Source organism: Cydia splendana, chromosome 25, assembly GCF_910591565.1.
Source record: "Cydia splendana chromosome 25, ilCydSple1.2, whole genome shotgun sequence".
Classification (NCBI taxonomy): domain Eukaryota; kingdom Metazoa; phylum Arthropoda; class Insecta; order Lepidoptera; family Tortricidae; genus Cydia; species Cydia splendana.
In genome coordinates this window covers 8,963,167-8,983,612 of record NC_085984.1, presented here as the reverse complement: position 1 = coordinate 8,983,612, position 20,446 = coordinate 8,963,167, and the positions used below count along the sequence as shown (strand labels likewise).

Sequence of the window (20,446 nt, the reverse complement as noted above, 5' to 3'; positions counted from 1 at the left end):
TGTTTGCGTGTGTGTGTGCGAGTGTGTGTAAGGCGTAAGGCTACAGAGATGGTTATCATGTGAGGGATTAGGTGATGACCTTCAACAGCATCTCAGTTCGAATATAGTTAAGATCTTTCAACCAGTTCTTAATTATGAGTTTTGCTTCAAGAGGAGACTTTTCAGATATGTTGCATGCCTTTACTACTGAATTGTAAATATACGGATGTAGGAAGTTAGGAAAACGCCTCGCGAATGTGGATTTTACGATGGGCGTAGGAATTCTAAAGACTCGATTACGGATTAGGGTAATATATTCTTCAGAGTTTATAGTTTTTTGATGCACGTGAGTTGCAACTCGTAGGATTAATAATTGCCTGACACTAAGAACATCCGCGTCTTTATAAAGGGAAACAGTCGGAAACAACCCGGGTTTCCCGAGCATGACCTTGAGCACAAACCTTTGGGCCCTTTCGAGAGGCAGTAGTGCAGAGCTAGTGGAGCCACCCCACACACCAATGCAGTATGATAGGATGGATTCACAAATCGAAGTGTATACAAGCTTAAGCAACTCCCTCGTAGCAGAATTTCGTAGCAGCTTCATAATGAATACAACCTTTCGGACTCTCGCAGACAACAATTCGATGTGCTTTTTGAAATTAAGATTTTCATCAAGCGTAATGCCCAGGTACTTTACGGTGGTACAATTACTAACCACATCGAAAACTCTACTCGAGTCAATAGCTGGGTCATCCTCTGCCCTACCACAAAAAAGCTTGAGATCTGGTCGCGAGCTGGGGGCAGAAGAGGCCGTTTTATGAAAACATAAGTATTTTGTTTTTGAAATATTAAGTGAAAGCAGGTTGTCAGCGAGCCACTTGGCAATCACAGTCAAACCTGTCTCTGCTACCGCGAAGCAACGAGCCCAGGAGACATCGTGAAACAGCAGAGCAGTGTCGTCTGCGTAGCAGATAATTTCTGCCTGACTGACGGGTAGAGAGATTAAGTCATTGAGGTAGATCAGAAATAGAGTGGGACCGAGGACGCTTCCCTGTGGCACACCGAAGGTTATCGGGGCTGAATCACTGACTAAAGTGCCGAGTCTTACACACTGCTTCCGGTTTGTAAGGTAGCTTTGGAACCAGTTCCATGCGATACCGCGAATGCCTAACAGTTCAAGCTTCCTTAGCAAAATCGGGATTGAGACAGTGTCAAACGCCTTGGCCAGATCTAGGAAGATTCCCACGCAGGATTCTCTTCTGTCAAGATAGGACGAGACAAGGTTAACCAGTAAGGTGGCGGCTTGTTCAGAAGATCTCTTTTTCCGAAAGCCATATTGTCTTTGAGAGAGTAGGCGTTCTGATTCAAGGAAGTTGATTAGTTGATTATTAATAATCTTTTCCAGTATTTTAGACAGACTGCTGAGAAGAGAAATAGGGCGATAATTCCCGGGGAGGCTCTTGTCACCTCCTTTATGAACGGGAACTACTGCAGCTACTTTCCAGCACTCCGGAAAAGAACCCGATGAAATGCTGAGGTTAAAAATATGTACAAGTGGTTTGACGATATAGTTTTTTAGGATTTTTAAAATACGAGTGTTTAGTTTATCAATGCCGGACGCGCAATCAGGGTTTAAGGACATGATTAATTTTTCTACTTCAGTATCGTCGGTAGGATTTAAGAACATTGATCGAAGAGGGGAGTTTGTTAAGGCTATTTCAGTCGCAAGTGTGGCCTCACTCTTGTTTTTTTCAGAGAGTATAACATTTGCTAGGTTTTTGCCCACTGAGGAGAAGAATTCATTGGTGTGATTTAGGGAGTCAGAAAAATTAGGCTTGATGGTGGCTAGTTCATGGGGTGTATGCCTATCCCGATTTAGGTGAGATATGTCTCTAATAATTCTCCAAAGTTTCCTCGGGTGTTTTTTATTATCCAAAAGTTGTTTCCGGTCATAATCATCCTTGGTTTTTCGTAAAATGCTTATATAAAAATTTCTATATCTAGTATAAGTTATTTTGGCTATTTCATTATGGGGGTGTTTCCTGTGATTGATATGTAGTTTGTCCTTAACTCTAGAGCATTTAATCAAGCCTGGAGTCATCCAGGGTTTTATAATAAATTTTGAATTACTAACTGATCTGCATGAAGAATGTTTTGAAATTAGGTTAGACAATATGGAGTAAAAGGCTTCTGCGGCTTCATTAGCTGATGTTTTACTAGTGACTGTGTGCCAGTTTTCTTCTTTAAGCGCCGCTCCGATGGCTTCAAAATCCTGGCTGATCACAGTTTTGGATGGCTTTGTAATATTAACCTTATTGGGGATTGAGATACCGATCATAACTAGGTCATGGTCTGTAATGTCAGAGACACAGACCACTGACGCAAAATTCCTCACTGACCTTACAAAGAAGTGATCCAAACAGCTATTGTTCCTCGTAGGTTTATCAATTGCAGGCATAAACCCCAGACTAGCCAAAACAGCGTTCAGCCAGCAGTTTTTGAAAAATCGTAGAGCTCTTTAAATCATGCCAAAAAATATTACCTAACATTAATATTGAGGCCTTTATCTAGTAACTTCATCGCTTCTAGCCTCACAAATTGGTATTCTAGCGTCCGCACCTCCATTTTATCGGTAATATCGGTCATAATCGGCGGTCGAATCGGTCAGACGGTCATATCGGTGAGCCAAATCACAGGCCAAATATAGTAGAGAGGATATAGCCTTTGGGGTCAAAATAATTCCCACAAAGACGGGGTTTGATGTTTTTAGTTCTTTGTGTGTATCTTTATGACATACTAAAAATATATCAAAATATATTCATGCAAAACGCATTTATTGACATTTGAAATTTGAAAAATCAAAAATAATATTAAAAATCGTGTGTGGTATCAAATAACAGGAAATTACACGCTAAAAAAGATTGTGAGATTGATTTTACAAAATAAAAATAAAAAACAAAAGTAGTGGCTTAAAAACTGAATTTTTTTCAATGTTGAAAGTTATTTTCTACACTGAAAACAAAACTAAACTATTATAGTTTTACACATCAAAATACATTGTGTAAAAGAAAAGAATATTTAATTCATGAATACTTATTTTTAATTATATTATTATAATATGAAAAATATAGGCTCACAGGCTCTATATTTATTTAAAAGTTTTATCAATAAACTGAACGCACTTCAAAGGAGGTAATTGGCAGAATATAAAAAACAAAAAACGATTGTAGACTAGTCATCCGAATTTGCTCGATCGAATTCTTGGCCGGAAGTGAGATATTTGATATTAAAGGACTCTTTTTTTAGTATGTATATGTATGTATATGTATATGTATAAATAATTCTTTAGTATGTTCTAAAATTTTATGTTTATTATTTATGTACAAGATTTTTTTTGCTACGAGTCATACTTTTCAAATTATTAACGAAAAAATAAAAACAAGGAACCTTAGAATTTATTATAATTAACTTTCCCTCTTTATTATCTTTTTAAATATTAATCCCGGCGAAAAGTGTACTTAATATTTTTTATAGAGGATTTTGTGTAGATTATTAACATTTAACAACATTTTTTTATATTGGCCACCGTTTACGAGTTATTTACGAAAAACTAAAAAAAAAGGGACCTCAGAAGTGATTATAATTAACTTTCCCGCGTTAATATCTCTTTGAATATTGATCCTAGCGAAAAATTGTACTGAATCTTTCTTGTGGGTAATTTTATGCAGATTACTTATGTATAAGAACATTTTTGCTATGCGCCACCGTTTTAGAACATTCTAAAGAATTATTTACAACATACTAAAAAAAGAGTCCTTTAATATCAAATATCTCACTTCCGGCCAAGAATTCGATCGAGCAAATTCGGATGACTAGTCTACAATCGTTTTTTGTTTTTTATATTCTGCCAATCACCTCCTTTGAAGTGCGTTCAGTTTATTGATAAAACTTTTAAATAAATATAGAGCCTGTGAGCCTATATTTTTCATATTATAATAATATAATTAAAAATAAGTATTCATGAATTAAATATTCTTTTCTTTTACACAATGTATTTTGATGTGTAAAACTATAATAGTTTAGTTTTGTTTTCAGTGTAGAAAATAACTTTCAACATTGAAAAAAAATTCAGTTTTTAAGCCACTACTTTTGTTTTTTATTTTTATTTTGTAAAATCAATCTCACAATCTTTTTTAGCGTGTAATTTCCTGTTATTTGATACCACACACGATTTTTAATATTATTTTTGATTTTTCAAATTTCAAATGTCAATAAATGCGTTTTGCATGAATATATTTTGATATATTTTTAGTATGTCATAAAGATACACACAAAGAACTAAAAACATCAAACCCCGTCTTTGTGGGAATTATTTTGACCCTCACCTACAAGTTTTCATACAACTCCTCTACTAATATTACGGAGTATTACTGCAATGTTCTGCTACCAGAGTGCAGCACTAGTGCAGTTTTTAGACAACTTTTCACTATGACATTGATGCATCAAGGCGGTTTCTTTACAGGCGACCTACCGCGAAACGCGAAAATCTAAATTTCGTTATCTGCCTTCTCTATCGATCGATTAGGCAAGAGTGATACCTAGAGAGGCAAAAACCGAACTTTCGATTTTCGTGTTTCACGGTAGGCCCTGTGATTGTGCTAGTGGCGCCATCTACGCAGAGTTTTGAGTAATTTTCCCTATTGGCGTTTGCGTGTTTTGCGTCCGCACCACCTGATTTGATCAGACAATTTAATCAGATTGACAAAAAATTGTTCCCGTCTGGATTGGCTTTTATGACATTCGTGACATTCTGTCATAAGCGTTCGGATATTTCCCCTAAACTAAACTAATTAAGATTTTTTTTATATTACAAGTAAAATTTTCATAAGTTTAAACCAATAGCATAAACCGAAAATCTTTCACTTTTATTATTTGATAGATCTAGATATCGGTTATGTAAATTACCTAATAGATCTTGAACTTTTAATGGCGTTTTGCCGCATTGATGGAAATATCATAACGCACATTCAGTGACAGCTGATGCTGACAGATCAGAGATGAGATGACATGAGTCGTGTCAATTCGTGATTTTCATCGATCCGCGATCGACGATTAACGTAAATCTTCAATTAAATAAACAAAATTGGGTCGGGTTATTCTTTGGTTTTATTTTAGCTTGGACAGACCACCCAACTGAAATGCTACAATATAATCATGGATGTGCCTAACGTAAGCAATAAAAATGGCACGCGTCGAGATCAATTACTTTGTTTTTTGCTCATTAATATTGTTTAAAGTGTAATATCGATAGCCTATTATACAGTAAACTAATGTGGTAGTGTGCAGTGAATGGAGAATTAATCTTGAAGCACGTTTAACCATCATTTTGAAGTCAACGGCCGGTTGTCCAAGTGTTCCTTGTAAAGTTCGCTATCGCGTTACAAGAGCTAAATCACCAATGAGAATGGATGTTTAATGGATATGACCAAGACTACCGAAAACATTACTATCTGAATTGACTTAATATGAATAGTATTTACTGAAGACGTTTACCGGATTGAACTTACTGAAAAGACAAAAAATCTACTTATGACTACGCAGTATGGCTTAGAGCTATAGCCTGTCCTGATGGACGAAAAAGAAAAAAAAAAGAAAAATAAGTAAGCATTAAAACATACCTAATTTTAGGACGTATTTGCTATGTTTATTATGTGTGTTTGTGTTTTATTCTAGGCTTGTGCCTGCTCGGTCACTACAGAGAGCGCTCCACTCTCGGTCAATCGGTCTTTTAGTTCCTTTAGTTCAGTTCGGTCGTTGAGAGCTAGAATAAAATTAATATGAATCGATTTTACAATACCTAGTTTTTTTATATAGAATAGAATAGAATTATTTTTATTTATAATAAAATACACATGCACAAAGGTGTCCGGTAAGCCCAAACTAGGCTGAGCCTGTATCTTGGGGCTTACAAAAGAGTAGGTAACAGTAAATAAACCTAGGTAAAATAATGTGTGAAAGAGGGTGATAAGGTGTATGCTTTTAGGGTGTGTATATGTGTGTGCGTGTGTGTGTGTGTGTGTGTGTGTGTGTGTGTGTGTGTGTGTGTGTGTGTGTGTGTGTGTGTGTGTGTGTGTGTGTGTGTGTGTGTGTGTGGGGGCGTGTGTGTGTATATTTGGCTTTTTGACGTGAAACGTAGGTGAACGTAGGGGCTCGGATCAAAAACCGATGTAACGAAAAAGTGTTATAGCGCGGCGGCTTATATCTCCGAAACTATAATACCAATAAACATGGTTTTGATATAGATAGGTATACAGAAGAAAGTAGCCATTACTCGGAACAGCACGTATAAGCTTCCTTTATAACTGTAATAACATCCCATGTACATGACTATACAAATAAACGTCTTATCTTACAGGACCCAGTTGAACACCTCTCTGATGAAGAGAAAAATAAGTTGATTCGCCAGCAGTTAATTCTATTGCTGCATGCTTACAAATGTGAGGAACGGGGGGTTCAGCAGTGCACACTGCCTTGGTGCTCGGACATGAAAGCAGTTCTCATTCATCTCAGGCTTTGCCAAGTTAGTACCCAGTGGTGGATTTGCCCTAAGACCCAGTAGGCCCCGGCGTAGGGCGACAAGATGTCAGGTGCAGCAAATTGTGTCAAAAAATTTGCTGATGATAACAAGAAATATTTAACTCAAAATGTAGTCATAGTCAGTGGTGCTGAGAAAGGGGCGGCTACAGGGCCTGTGGCTAAGACTGCAAATCAGACACTGTTAGTACCTCATAATATTGACTATTCATTAGGGTTTATACAGGTTGCTTTCCCAACTCTTAGGGTCCTATTGCCTGTGAGTGAATCAACTTTTAGAACACTTAATTTTGTGTCCCTAGACTCCCTAGCAAAGGAAAAAGCAGAAAAAACTTTTCTCCCGTACAAAAATCAGGAACATACCATTTTTGCCTATTTTCTGCTGTGTTACCGTACAAAATGTAACTTTTATCTGATCAAGTTGTTAATTTTAATGTATTGACGTTAAATGTCGAGTATTGTCGACTATGAAATAACTCGCGTTTTGGTAAGAAAACTGATGTATAGAGTTACCACTCTTTGTTTGCTTACTCTATGATTTGTGTAAGGAATTAAGGATGTCCTATAAATATTTTTTGATTTATTTTATTTCTTCAGGAAGGCATTTCTTGTGGAATACCACACTGCATATCTTCAAGACAAATAATACGACACTGGAAAACATGTGTCAACAGCGCCTGTCCAGTCTGCTCCCCAGTTAAAGGGACGACGCCAAAAGAGTGGCACCAGTCAATGACAGAGGGAAAAAGGCGCCATCGAGTGGAGCTTTTGTAAGTCTATAGAGAGAGAGAGAGCAAAATGTAGGATAGCCAGGTTGGCAAAAAAGAGTAGAAATTAAAAATTGGCAACACTGAAGTGTCGTCCCTTTCAAACCAATATATATATATATATATAAGAAAACGGGACGACGCTACAGTGCTACAGTATTGCCACTTTTCAATTTCTACTCTTTTTTGCCAACCTGTACATTTTACTTAAACCTTTAAACGCCACGTCTCGTTTGCGCGGCATAGAGAATTTACCGGTAAAACTATATATAAGAGAAGTAGGTATTGGGCCCCATACATTCCATGATACTGCTCTTTCCGCACAGACTCTTATCTCGTAGCATTCGAAATATTTGTTTGATATTCTAAAATGGTATTTCTAGTGTGTTTAAGTAAAAGTAAACAAAATCTAAGGAGCCATTTGAGGGTAGATGAAAACATTACATGATCAAATAATGTAGGTTAAAGTCAGGTCGTTCAGTGACAGAGCGGGCGCTTTTGTATTTGGTTGGTTAACCAATAAAGTTATAACTACCTGAAAATTTATAAATTGTTTACTTTAAATTACCTAAATGAATTATCAGATTACCTAAGTGACAATAACTCTCTATACACTCTTATATCTTTGATTACAGGGACAGGGAAACTATACCTGATCCGATGTCAGTGGAGAAAAGCATATATCATTTGGCGGACACTCTTGAAAATTACTACCGTATGATGGCTGCGAAAATGTGCCAAGAGATAAACAAGGAGAGCGAGCAACGCCAGCCTGCTCCTATTGTTTTAATCGACTTCGAAGTGTAAAAACCGGCCAAGTGCGAGTCAGACTCGCGCACGAAGGGTTCCGTACTTTAGTGCTACACCTTATTTACATATAGACAGTGTTAGAGTATATAAGGCTACACATGTATAATTTGAGACGCATTATGCCAATATAATAGAAAGCAGTTGTTTGTCTTTACGTCCCACCTCACATGGCGACCCTGCCAGGCTACTGCGAAAAAAACGGGAAAAAGTCACGATTGTTGTATGGGAGCCCCACTTAAATATTTATTTTATTCTGTTGTGAGTATTTGTTGTTATAGCGGCAACAGAAATACATCATCTGTGAAAATTTCAACTGCCTAGTAGGGATGTACCGACTAGTCGGGAAAGCCGACTATCCGGCCTCATTTGTAGTCGGCGACTAGTCGGCAAAACTGGCCGATTAGTCGGCACTTTATAAGTGACAGAAAAACAGGGCAAAAAGAAATAAACAGCACATATTTTCATAAGCTTTTTACCTATTTTACCCAAATTTTTATTTAGGGTGCTTACGAAAACTTTTGTTTGAAATTATTGACCTTGTGGTCGTTTTTTTATGTCCGATTGTGCGGTCGCCGTATGAAATATAACCTTAGGATTTTTTATTTAGTTTTTTAGCGTTACTATATGATATATAGCGCGACGAAAGGGGTAAAACAATTGTTTTTTTGTGCATTTGAACTGAACTTAGACCAAACTAATGATCTGGCCGACTATTCGGCTAGTCGGTACATCACTACTGCCTAGCTATCACGGTTCATGAGACACAGCCTGGTGACATACAGACGGACAGCGGAGTCTTAGTAATAGGGTCCCGTTTTTACCCTTTGGGTACGGAACCCTAATAACGGACATTCCTCTAAATCCGTGAGATCTGTAAGTTTCCGTATCATTCGAGGTCAATGACACATTTTCTTGACTTAACTATTATATAAGGTACATTTTTGTAAAGATGTTGTTCTATAAAAATAAAAGGCAAGAATATTTACTTGTTTACCATTTTTCTAATGCTAAAAAACGAGGTATAAGCACTGTTTAATCCCATTCCGAAGAAACCATGAAAGTTTTCCAAACTAGGTACAAATTTCGAAATGTTGAAATAAAATCCATCAAAACAGAAAATAAATTCTTTATTAATTTCAATAATATCGAATTGTCAGATTGTTTAAAACAACTAGAATATTACAAAAGAATTTCAATACTTGCAATTAACACTGAAATGGATTATGTCGTCAAAAGTCACCATACTATAATAAAAAAAACTGACATTATAAATTAAAACAAATCGGTCGGTTAAGGTAGGTACTCTATTTCCCCTGAATATATATTTTGTTCGTGAACATAAGTAGAGTATTTGGTCAGACGACCCAAAAAAACATACATTAATTCTACAATTGAAATATATGTTGTTTAAAATATAATGGTAACTTTTACCGACATTTTATAATATTTACTGTACTGAGATCTTACTTAAAAACATCACATATCAACTGATGCCAAATTATTGCTATGAAACGTTCTAATACATTTTAAAGGGTTGCCAGGGTACATTGAGCAACATTTATTATCTATGGTATTCAATGAGCACGACAATTTTATATTTGCGGATATGAAATAGACATGCGCGTTTTTAACATACAAGCAATGTTTCTACCGACCGCAATTATAAGTTTGTCTTGATGGTGAAAAAAATTGTTAGTCTATTATTATGATGGAGAATATATGACAACCCTTTTGGACACATAATATTATTAAAATTAAAATAAAACTGAAAAATGGTAGGTGTAGGTCGCCCCCATCAAAAATGGATCTAAAATTTCATTTTTTACAACTATTCAACTATTTTTTTATCATTACAATACACTGTTAACATGAGGTATCTTTTTATTGAAAATTACTTTTTTTGTACTGTAAATTTATTTCGTTCTAACTTTAATAGTAACTACAAAAAATAATATCATACTGTACATTACATAATACATATTTAGCTACGCTATTACGTATTTTGCTTCTATAATAAATCGTTTGCACATATTGTGAAACGCTAACGGGTCTTTATAGGGGTCCAATCCAACACTTGTCATATATATGTGACATTAGACTGAATACTTTTAAAGCGTTGGTTACCTACAAAAGACCCACAAAGTACTTATTTATGTAATAACTACTTTTTCTTATATATCAACAATTTTTTGTGTTGGCACATTTTCTGACTGCAGCACCTTTCAGCCCAAAAAAAACCGAAAAATTATATCGAAATTGGACTGTGAGGTGCTAGTTATTTGAAGTAGTTAAAATTTTGAACCGAACTATTGCGTTACGAATAGTTATATCTATGGATATATAAATCAAACGCACTTCTAAGCTTTAGAACGCCAAGGGACGTCATATCACGTCGATGGAAATACGCCTTCAAGACGTCATTTGACGTTCGAACATCTTCGTATCTCTCTATTAGCCATTTCTATGAATTTAGCATATTAAAAAATGGTTTTTATAATCGAACATACGTAGAAAATAACATTCTGATACTTTGGTGTCCTTGGCACTCAAAAAATTAACTAAAAACAAGGAAAAGGACTGCCTTAACCTTCGATGTAAATAAAATGGCAGTTTTCCTTAATTACCATTATTACAATTAGCCAATTTTCCTAACATTTACTGTACTTATTCATAATAAATACTTTCTTATGATAACTACTTCACATAACTATTAGACTAGGTATATTCACTTTTTATTTTCATTAATTTTCACGTTTTTTTTTCAAAAGTACGAAGACCCATATTAAACATCAACAGGTAAAAACTTTTTGGTAGTTATTATTTTCATAAGATTTTTTGAGGTTATAATTATTTGCTTCTGTTCGTAAGTTGTCCTTAAATATAGTCCATATTTAAAAAAAATGGTTTTCGCTGTGTCTTTAAGTAGCAAAATGTTTTAAAACTGTCGATATTTACATTCGATAGACGGGCTGTATAATATATTGAAAACTTAACATTTCTAAGTACTAAAAAGTAACAAATCCGCTATCTTATTTGGCAGTTTCTCATTTTTTAAATATACAATTTCATCAAAGCTGCCTTAAAAAATATATAAAATATAATACTATAAAAATCAACATAATGGCGGAAAATGGTTGCTTAAGAACATTATACGTCTATGCTAAAAAGTAAAATCGATACAAAATAAAACGCTATGCGAAAATATATTAGAAAAAATAATAACGATATTTTTGATCACATTTTTTACCCATTCGGTGCGAATTTGTCTAAAATCACACTTTTAATATATGTATTGTACTTTGTACAGTTATTGCAAATAATTACACCATAAGCTGTGTATCACAACTTATACGACATGTTTTTGGTTTCTTTCACCTAAAGGTAACTGCGTATATATAGGTAGATTTTAAAAGTAAAATATCATATAACACAAAAAAAATAACCTGTCAATGTCTAGCTTTCGAATTGCTATAGTGTTTAAAAAAAGTATACTGTCAATATACAAACCGCACCGAATATTACCACCTCATATACCTAACTTTCCTTTAACAGACAAACTATACATTATTGCTGTCAATAAAATTATTGCACATTAAAAAAACGAAGTTATGACAATATCACTTTAAAATAACTGAAGCGAATAAAGAAAAAGTGTTTCACTTCAGTCATTGTATGCCTTTCATATAATAGGGAAACTTATGAGAAAATGGCACATTATAACTAGATTGCATTGCTATAATAAAAGAAAAAAAATGGCGTTACGCCATATGAGTAGCTAGTAGACATATGCGTCGATTAACATTTTTTTTGCTATTAAAAATAAACTTTCATAAGTTTATAACCCATGGGTTGATTTAGTTCTACTTTTTTCCTGGCTTTCCTATCAAAATAATCATTCAATTCAATATGGGACCTTAATCGGAACACATTTTCGTTTCTATGATTACAAGAGTAATCACACAGGGACGTGCACAACGACAGGATGGCCGTGTCGTAGACACCGTATTAAACATTCGTAATACATTATTGGTGTTATTCATAAACGCGTTACTGTCTTGAATTAGCTATGAATCGTCTGTCTTTATCTGTCATTTTGACTTAAAGTTTTATGAATGAGGGGGTATAACGCCAATTGTTCATTTTATGGAAAGCGGCGTATATGCCTAATAGCTAGGAAGCCATGATAAATCTCAAATACTTTTGAACCCTTGCAAGCCGTCACTTTTACGTTTTCGAGTTCTTAGAAAAATAACCTATAAACCGCCTATATCCACGCAAATTTATTCTTTACAACATTGCGTTAAGGTGCATTTTAACACATTCACTGCCAAGAACACGTGTGTTCATTTAGTACTGGAAACGGGGAGCCCGGCACCGAAAGTGTTAAAATGTGTTCATTGTCACGTATAGAAGACAGTGGCGGTCAAAAGTATTTTAACCCTTTGAATACCACTAAATACTACGCGTCATCGTAAACCTCGGAATGCACAAAGGTTAACTGTAACCGTGCGCGTCTATAAAAAAAAACAGCGGTCAAAAGGGTTAAATTTCATTTTGGCAACAAATTTCAGTGACAGCATGCTCAGGCCTTTATTTACCACTGGCCTTTTCGAGGAAATCCATTTTCAACCTTAGCTCTATGAGAAAGAGTTGCTTTTGCAGTGAAAAGATTTCCTCCTTCTGTTTGAGTTCCATGTTAAGGATCTTCATTTTGGCTTCGTGCTCCCATATGGCGTGCTGGCGTTTTGCGGTGAAGTATAATCTGTGGAAAAAACAACAAGTTAGTTATCTCTGACCAAACTCTGAGGGGTGAATTATGTAGGTCATACCAGGCGTAGCTCACTCCGCGATTTCGTCGCTTTGCAACAAGTACATCCGTTCCACACCAATTTTGGTGGCTAGCCATAAGCCGCGCGTGGCGCTGGCGCCACCTAGCGGCCATATCTGTCCTGATCGTAACAGACGCGTTTTGTTAGAGAGTGAGTCTTCTGTACCTAGTACTATTATTTATTCTGTGGTCATACTGAACAACTTTTCCTATGGGACCAAACGCAAAATCGCGAAAAAATCTGCCGTCTCATACATTTCTGTGAATCAGAGTCAATGTTTTCTATAGAACAGCTGATTTTATTTTAACAATATTATGGATCTCGGGATTAGAATTAAATAAAAAAATTTAAATTGAAATTGAATTTTCGGGATTCCGGGGTTGGCTTCATAGTAAAAGTAGTTAAGTCATACGGTAGATATTGCTAACGGCCTGACCACGACATTGCGCGACTGGCTTCGGCTAAGGCGACAACCATGGGTTGGAGCAAGGCACAGCGATCGGACCTTTCGTTCCCACCTATGGTTTTCGCCTTAGCCGAAGCCAGTCTCGTAATGTCGTGACCAGGCCGTAGGGGCCTCCCAAGGACGCATATGGTGGAAATATTCGCTGTCCTCGGTCTCGGTAGCTCAGTTGGCAGAGCATGGACTAGTGATCCAGTGTCGCGAGTTCGTACCTCGATTTTTCCACTTTTAATTTATTTCTAAGCTTAACAGAGTTAGACCAAGAAAAATGATTGCAAGAAGAACGCAGTGCATGTGTTATTTTAAACGTCAAACATCTATGAAATTATGACGTATAAATAACACTTGCACTGCGTGTGCTATCAAAATCGTTATCTATAGTTCGTTTTTTTTACCATTAGAAATAACGTAAACAATCTTGATGTGTTTTTTAATTGAAAAACACAGTTTAACAATAAGTTACGGCAAATATGTAACAATTATGAATCTAATACGATCATTTATATACTTCCGCTTTTATAAGTAACAGTTACAGATTCTTAAAACGCGTTTTGCAATTAAAAGACTTGCCAAGATCGCTTACCTTCTTTCAAGTTCTTTCTAATGCTAAAAACAACGAGCTATAGTAAAAAAAATATATTTTCACATCACCTAATCAGAAAATGGATTTTTCTTGCCTGCTAGGAGGGATCAAAGTGGCACTTTTCTGTTCAAGGACATTTCATTGCCAGTATAAAATATTAATATAATTAACTATGAACATTATATGTACAGCCTGGCAAAAAAGAGTAGAAATTAAAAAGTGGCAACACTGAGATTTTTTTATTTTCCTCATAGTTGATGTGAAAAGCAGTATGTGTCACACGGTATCAAAATTATTTCGTCTTGGGCGTTAACTCTTGAATCCCTCATTACGCTCAAGATTCTACTTTAGAATCCCTCACTACGTTCGGGATTCTATTGTAGAATCCATCGCTTCATTCAGGATTCAATGTACGCCCTTGACGGAAATATATCATTTTGATCCCTTGTAACACAAACTACTATTTCGTACCTCTCTTCCTCCGTAGCATTCCCCCCCTCCTTTTCCTCCTTATCCTTAACATCCCCATTCCTCCCCTCCAAATGGCTCAAATTGAGCGGCGTATTAGACAATTCATTCAACTTTATCAGGAAATCCTGTTGCAACCGCGCTTGCTCCATCGCAATAGGGTTGAGGAGGGGTATGGTGAGGGGGTGCGGGAGCTTGGGGGAGGGGGAGTGGGGGATGATGGTGACGTGCGGCTCGAGGGGGTTGGGGGTCGTGTCGTCGCTGTCGTTCGTGCTTGAGAGTCGGCCGTTGGTCATCTGAAATTATATAAAAAGAAATTAACCTTTTCGACGCCGTGTCAAACACAAAAGCTGTCACTCGGACGCCACGTCACCGATGTGTCAAAACTGAAATTGAACTTTATGTATATGCACGTAGGTCTATGTTGCTCTGTGGTCTGTGACCGATTAATCCGTCTTTGGCGTTTGACCTGCGGTGCGTCCAAAAGGTTAAGAACAATTTTTATTTGATAACAAATAAGCGAGTGTGAATATGGTGGCCGAGTGGATCTGACGTCCGACTTTCAATCCGGAGGTCGCGGGTTCAAATCCTGGCTCGTACCAATGAGTTTTTCGGAACTTATGTACGGAATACCGTAGTACTCACGTTAACGGGTAGGTCATCGTCTTTCACGCTGTGCGCGCCCTGCTCACTGGTGGCTGCTTCATCGTCATCTAAGTATAAAACATCATAACATCACGTTATACACGGTAGCCAAAAAACAAGTGCATTGCCAGGGAGGTTTTGGGATTATACTGAGCAACTTTTACTATGGGACCAACCCCGAAATTGGGAAGAAAAATTTACCCTCCCATAGAATATGGACCAGCCAAAATGTATGAAGCAGCCAAATTTCGCGATTTCGGGGTTGGTAAAAAAAAAGTAAAAGTAAAAGTTGCTCAATATAATCCCAAAACCTCCCTGGCAACGGGAATGCACTTAGTTTTTGGCCAGCCTGTATATCAGAATCAGTTTTTTTAGGTACAATATCTTCTTCTTCCTTGATTCCTCATGACTGAGGGTCGCGACCACATGAGGTCGTTATTTTGTGCACCAAGGCTCTCCATTCTGCACGATTTTCCGCCTTCCTAATAATAGGCGCCTGTGTAGATCCCTGGCAGGCCTTCTTTAGTGTCCACCCAGCGGGTTGGTGGATGTCTACTACCCCGTCAAATATATACAATATATTGACGCATAAACTTTATTGCATATTTAAAAATTTAAAAAATCAGAATTCTGGTACTGGTTCGATAATATAGCAAAAATCGATACGTAATATATAGATGACGTTTACGTTTATACCTTTAACTTCTAACGGGTGAATGTTCTGCCAGAGCATGCCGTCCAGTAAGCCAGGCGCGTCGGGTTGAGGTGGCTGAAACAACGTCATTATATTAATTGTTAAAACTGCGGCTTTTTCCCAAATAACATGCAACCCGGATTAACGTAGACATTTTATATTGTTGTCAAAAGATGTATTTAATTTACATAGGGACGTGCACAAAGGAAGGCCGAGTCGTAGAAACAACGTAATTATATTGATTTAAACTTTCACGATTTTTACTCATTATTCACGACGAGACTTAATCGCGTAAAATTAAGTTTTAAATTTACCTCCGACGTTTCGCGGACGGCGTTCAACATCGAACATCGTGAGTGTTGTTTGTCGTTCGGGTGACATCCTTAGTGCGCAAAACGTTCCAGTTAATAAACAAGACCAAGTGCGGGTATTTCGAAAAACTCGCGCGCCTAGAAGATGTTGATGTCAACTTTAGCCAGTCTTCTCCGAGACGACGACGCCGTCCTCGAAACGTTGGAGGAAAATTGAAAACCTTAATTTTACGCGATTAAGTTAACGGACCAATCACAGCACGGGACCTCGCTCACCTCGTCCCCCGCACCCCCGTATTTTTGGCAGCATCGGTTTCATGAAATAATTGCTCTAAACTCCGTCTAGAGGATTCCTAGTCTATGGGTTAGTGCAATCGACCCTAAATCTGTTGAATTTTGTAACTGATTGTCAACTGTCAACGGCGAGTCGCCCATTTGCACCTTGCACTTTTTCTTATAGGTTCAGTAGCACATTTTGACCTGCTCAGGAGTGCGAGTTTTGTATTTTAAAATGTTACTTAGGGACATGTAAAGTCAGGATGGCCGAGTCGGAGACAGTGAATTATTCGCTATGCTAACAAATTTTATCAGTAAAGCATGACCAGTAATATATGATCATAGTCAAGAGGGCGCTGTTATTCTCATGTATAGGGTGTATGTATGTGTAGGGGGGTTCAGTATAGTACGAAAAAATTAGTTCTAGTGAAATTCCGCAACATGGCGCGCGATCATATATTTCTGGTCAGGCTTTAACTGATTGTCAACAGTCAGTTACTTCTTCTTATAGTTAAGTTATCGTACCACATTTCAACCAGCCGCAGTCTGCTTGTCCAAATTGTGTACTCTTTAGACAATGTCAGGATAGCTGATTTTGTGCCTGATTGTCATATATTTAATTACACAAACGGGTCTACCGCGATATAATTTCATTGTTTTTACCTTTAATTCCGACGTTTCAGCTGAGTTGCACCAGCTGTGGTCACGGAAAGACTGACGTCCCAACAAATGTCAACGGAGATATTAATAAAACACCACTAAACTACCCGAAATTAGTTTATAAAAATGTTCGGGGTAGACAAAGAAATTGCAGCTACCCGTTAAAGTTTAATGTTTATTGTCCACGGCACGACACGCAACACTCACAGTATCCGTACACTGGTCCGAAGATATATCCGCTGAAAATGAAATTATATCGCGGTAGACCCGTTTGTGTAATTAAATATGTGTACAAAACGCCTGATTGTCATGTCTGTAAATATTTTGACCTGCCTTGGTCTGTCTGTGAGTACGTACCTGCGAGTCGTGTGCGCGCATCTTACACTTCTTCTTATAGTTCTCGTACCACATTTTGACCTGCGCAGGAGTGCGAGGTCGTTCGCCGCCACAGCGCTTGTTTACCTCCTCGCATATCGTGGACCACACCAGCTGGAACAGAGATATTAGGTTTAGAGTTAAGAGATACATGATTTAGAGTCTGTTCGGAAAGTCGTGGTGCGAAAAAAATTGTGCGGAAAGAAGAGTCGTGGAATGTATGGGTTCCACGACTCTCCTCTTTCCGCACAAATTTTATTTCTCTGCATCCCATTATTTATCTTATAACCTAATAACTAGTACGAATGACCTTCAATGAAATGTGACTTCAATAAAAATAAATCATTAATAAATGGTCATTTTCACTTAACTGATGTGCACCTTTAACGGCCGGTTAGCAATCGTTACAAAACTGACGGTCAATGTCAAATCCCCTACACTTTGTCAGGAATGTAACGGTTAGACGTAACTGAAACACGACTTAAGTCGCGCTTTAACGTGCAAGTTAAAATGAAAATGCCCAAATACAACACAGTTGTCTAAAAAACCGGGCAAGTGCGAGTCGGACTCGCGCACGAAGGGTTCCGTACCATAATTCAAAAAAACAAAAACAAAAAAAAAAGCAAAAAAAACGGTCACCCATCCAAGTACTGACCACTCCCGACGTTGCTTAACTTTGGTCAAAAATCACGTTTGTTGTATGGGAGCCCCATTTAAATCTTTATTTTATTCTGTTTTTAGTATTTGTTGTTATAGCGGCAACAGAAATACATCATCTGTGAAAATTTCAACTGTCTAGCTATCACGGTTCGTGAGATACAGCCTGGTGACAGACGGACGGACGGACGGACGGACGGACGGACGGACGGACGGACGGACGGACGGACAGCGAAGTCTTAGTAATAGGGTCCCGTTTTACCCTTTGGGTACGGAACCCTAAAAACAAATTCAATGCTATTTTCTAATACCACTGATTCGCACTGATTTGATTTTACGTCTGGGCAAACGTAGCGTGGGTCGCCCTCTGGCCAGATGGCGGGATGACTTGCACAGGAGGGCCGGCAGCGACGGGATGCATAAGGGTAACATTCCATTTCTGACCGCAGCTGCACTACTAGTACGAACGCGTCGGTGTTATTGTCAATTTCCATAGTAAAATGAATGGTAGTGCTGCTGTCGTTGGAAATGGACTGACCTTAAAGCGGCAGACCGGGCTCTGTGGCGTACAGTCACCTGCAATAATATGTTACACAACGAAGGCCGCAAAAATATCTGACACGATCTTATTTGTAGAGCCGTAAGAGCGTGTCACATATTTTTGCGGCCTTCGAAGAGTAACATATTATTACAGGTGACTGTACCGTGTGAGAGGCCTATGTCCAGCAGTGGACTGCGACCGGCTGATGATGATGATGATGATGATGAATACCACTCATTCAAATTTCACCGCCGATTTTTCTTGTATGGTAGGCCGCCGGCCGCTAGATGATATACAGGATGGCTAAAAAATAACTGCATTCCCGTTGCCAGGGAGGTTTTGGGATTATACTGAGCAACTTTTACTATGGGAGCAACCTCGAAATCGCGAAAAAAAATTTGGCTGTTTCATATATTTTAGCTGGTCTATTTTCTATGGGAGGGTAATTTTTTTTCGTGATTTCGTGGTTGGTCCCATAGTAAAAGTTGCTCAGTATAATCCCAAAACCTCCCTGGCAACGGGAATGCAGATAATTATTTTTTAGCCACCCTGACGACGATGCAGAGCCTAAGGGCCGGTGCAGACAGACTGCAACTTGTAGGTATGGGAACTGCACGCCGACGTTGCAGTAGCGTGCGTACAAATTGCAGTCGGGTTGCAGTGCGTCTGTATCGGCCCTAAATAGCTGTACATAAAAAAACCGTGGGAAGTTGATACATCTTCAACTTATGCAGAGATCTCCTCAGAAAAGATTGACTAAAATTCAAGTTCCAAAGGCGGTGAAAATAGGATTGAAAGTTTTTTAAAGATTCTTTGCGGACCTAGGCTTCTCCAGTTCTCGTATATTATAATATAAAATAGGTACAAATAAAGTATACATTTTTCGCAAAATCATACAAGTATTCCGGTACTTACAATATCTACATACTACATATGTAAAGAATGTAATACCTATTCCTAGACCTAGGTACAGTAGGTACGTAACAAAGATATCGAATGTCAAATTCCAATATATCTCAATCAAAACAAGGCCGTAAATGGCACACCAGTTCTAAAATCAGTAGGTACATTTTGTTTACTAAGTTTCAGTTAGATGTATCTCTTGAATTACGCATATGTATACTTATTAACAAGCTTTTATTAGGTCGACCTGTATGTAACTAACTTGTAAAGGAATCTAAGGTAACTAATTTAACCATCTTCCAAGGATCATGAAAATTGGCAGCTGTATGTAGTTCTGATGACAATACAATAATATGGTACTGTCGAACTGATCTGATGATGGAGACAGGAGGTGGCCATAGGAACTCTGTGATGAAACAACGCAACCTAATTGTGTTAGGGGTTTTTAGAATTGTCTCGATGAGTATTAGTTGTCTGTCGTAAGAAAAGTACAGTCAGAGATAAAAGCTTGTACCAAAAATGAAATTTTTGCCTAAAACTTATTTTATTGTAACTGTTGGTAGTGAATGGACATGGAAATGAACGGGTCTATAAAGCTTCAAATGTGCGAGGTGTGTAGCAGGGGAACTTAAATTAGAAAAACCGGACAAGTGCGAGTCGGACTCGCCCACCGAGGGTTCCGTACTTTTTAGTATTTGTTGTTATAGCGGCTACAGTAATACATCATCTGTGAAAATTTCAACTGCCTAGCTATCACGGTTCGTGAGATACAGCCTGGTGACAGACGGACGGACTGACGGACAGCGGAGTCTTAGTAATAGGGTCCCGTTTTACCCTTTGGGTACGGAACCCTAAAAAATGTAGCATATGTACCTACCTAATCTAATTTCC

The 20,446-nt window shown here is 37.7% G+C and overlaps 2 protein-coding genes across 2 annotated transcripts in view; one reads left to right on the top strand and one right to left on the bottom strand.

Moving 5' to 3' along the window:
* Positions 1-5,075: 5,075 nt before the first annotated feature.
* LOC134802968 (histone acetyltransferase p300-like) lies at positions 5,076-8,839 on the top strand. The gene is made up of 4 exons (XM_063775703.1): positions 5,076-5,208; positions 6,395-6,559; positions 7,171-7,343; positions 7,976-8,839. Exons 1-4 carry the CDS (start codon positions 5,194-5,196, stop codon positions 8,145-8,147), a joined length of 525 nt encoding a protein of 174 aa, XP_063631773.1. The 5' UTR covers positions 5,076-5,193; the 3' UTR covers positions 8,148-8,839.
* A 421-nt stretch (positions 8,840-9,260) lies between these two features.
* LOC134802874 (uncharacterized) overlaps positions 9,261-20,446 on the bottom strand; it is a 38,119-nt gene continuing 26,933 nt past the window's right edge. Inside the window, exons 3-7 of the mRNA XM_063775608.1 lie at positions 17,437-17,568; positions 15,835-15,907; positions 15,139-15,206; positions 14,497-14,789; positions 9,261-12,912 (exon numbers count right to left, since the gene is read on the bottom strand). Of these exons, the coding sequence (XP_063631678.1) occupies positions 12,741-12,912; positions 14,497-14,789; positions 15,139-15,206; positions 15,835-15,907; positions 17,437-17,568 (738 nt within the window). The 3' untranslated portion in view covers positions 9,261-12,740. The remainder of the gene's footprint in view (positions 12,913-14,496; positions 14,790-15,138; positions 15,207-15,834; positions 15,908-17,436; positions 17,569-20,446) is intronic.

Coding starts and splice junctions, on each gene's coding strand:
- LOC134802968 (XM_063775703.1), top strand. Junction 6,560..7,170: donor TTCATCTCAGGCTTTGCCAA/GTTAGTACCCAG, acceptor TTATTTCTTCAG/GAAGGCATTTCTTGTGGAAT. Junction 7,344..7,975: donor CGCCATCGAGTGGAGCTTTT/GTAAGTCTATAG, acceptor CTTTGATTACAG/GGACAGGGAAACTATACCTG.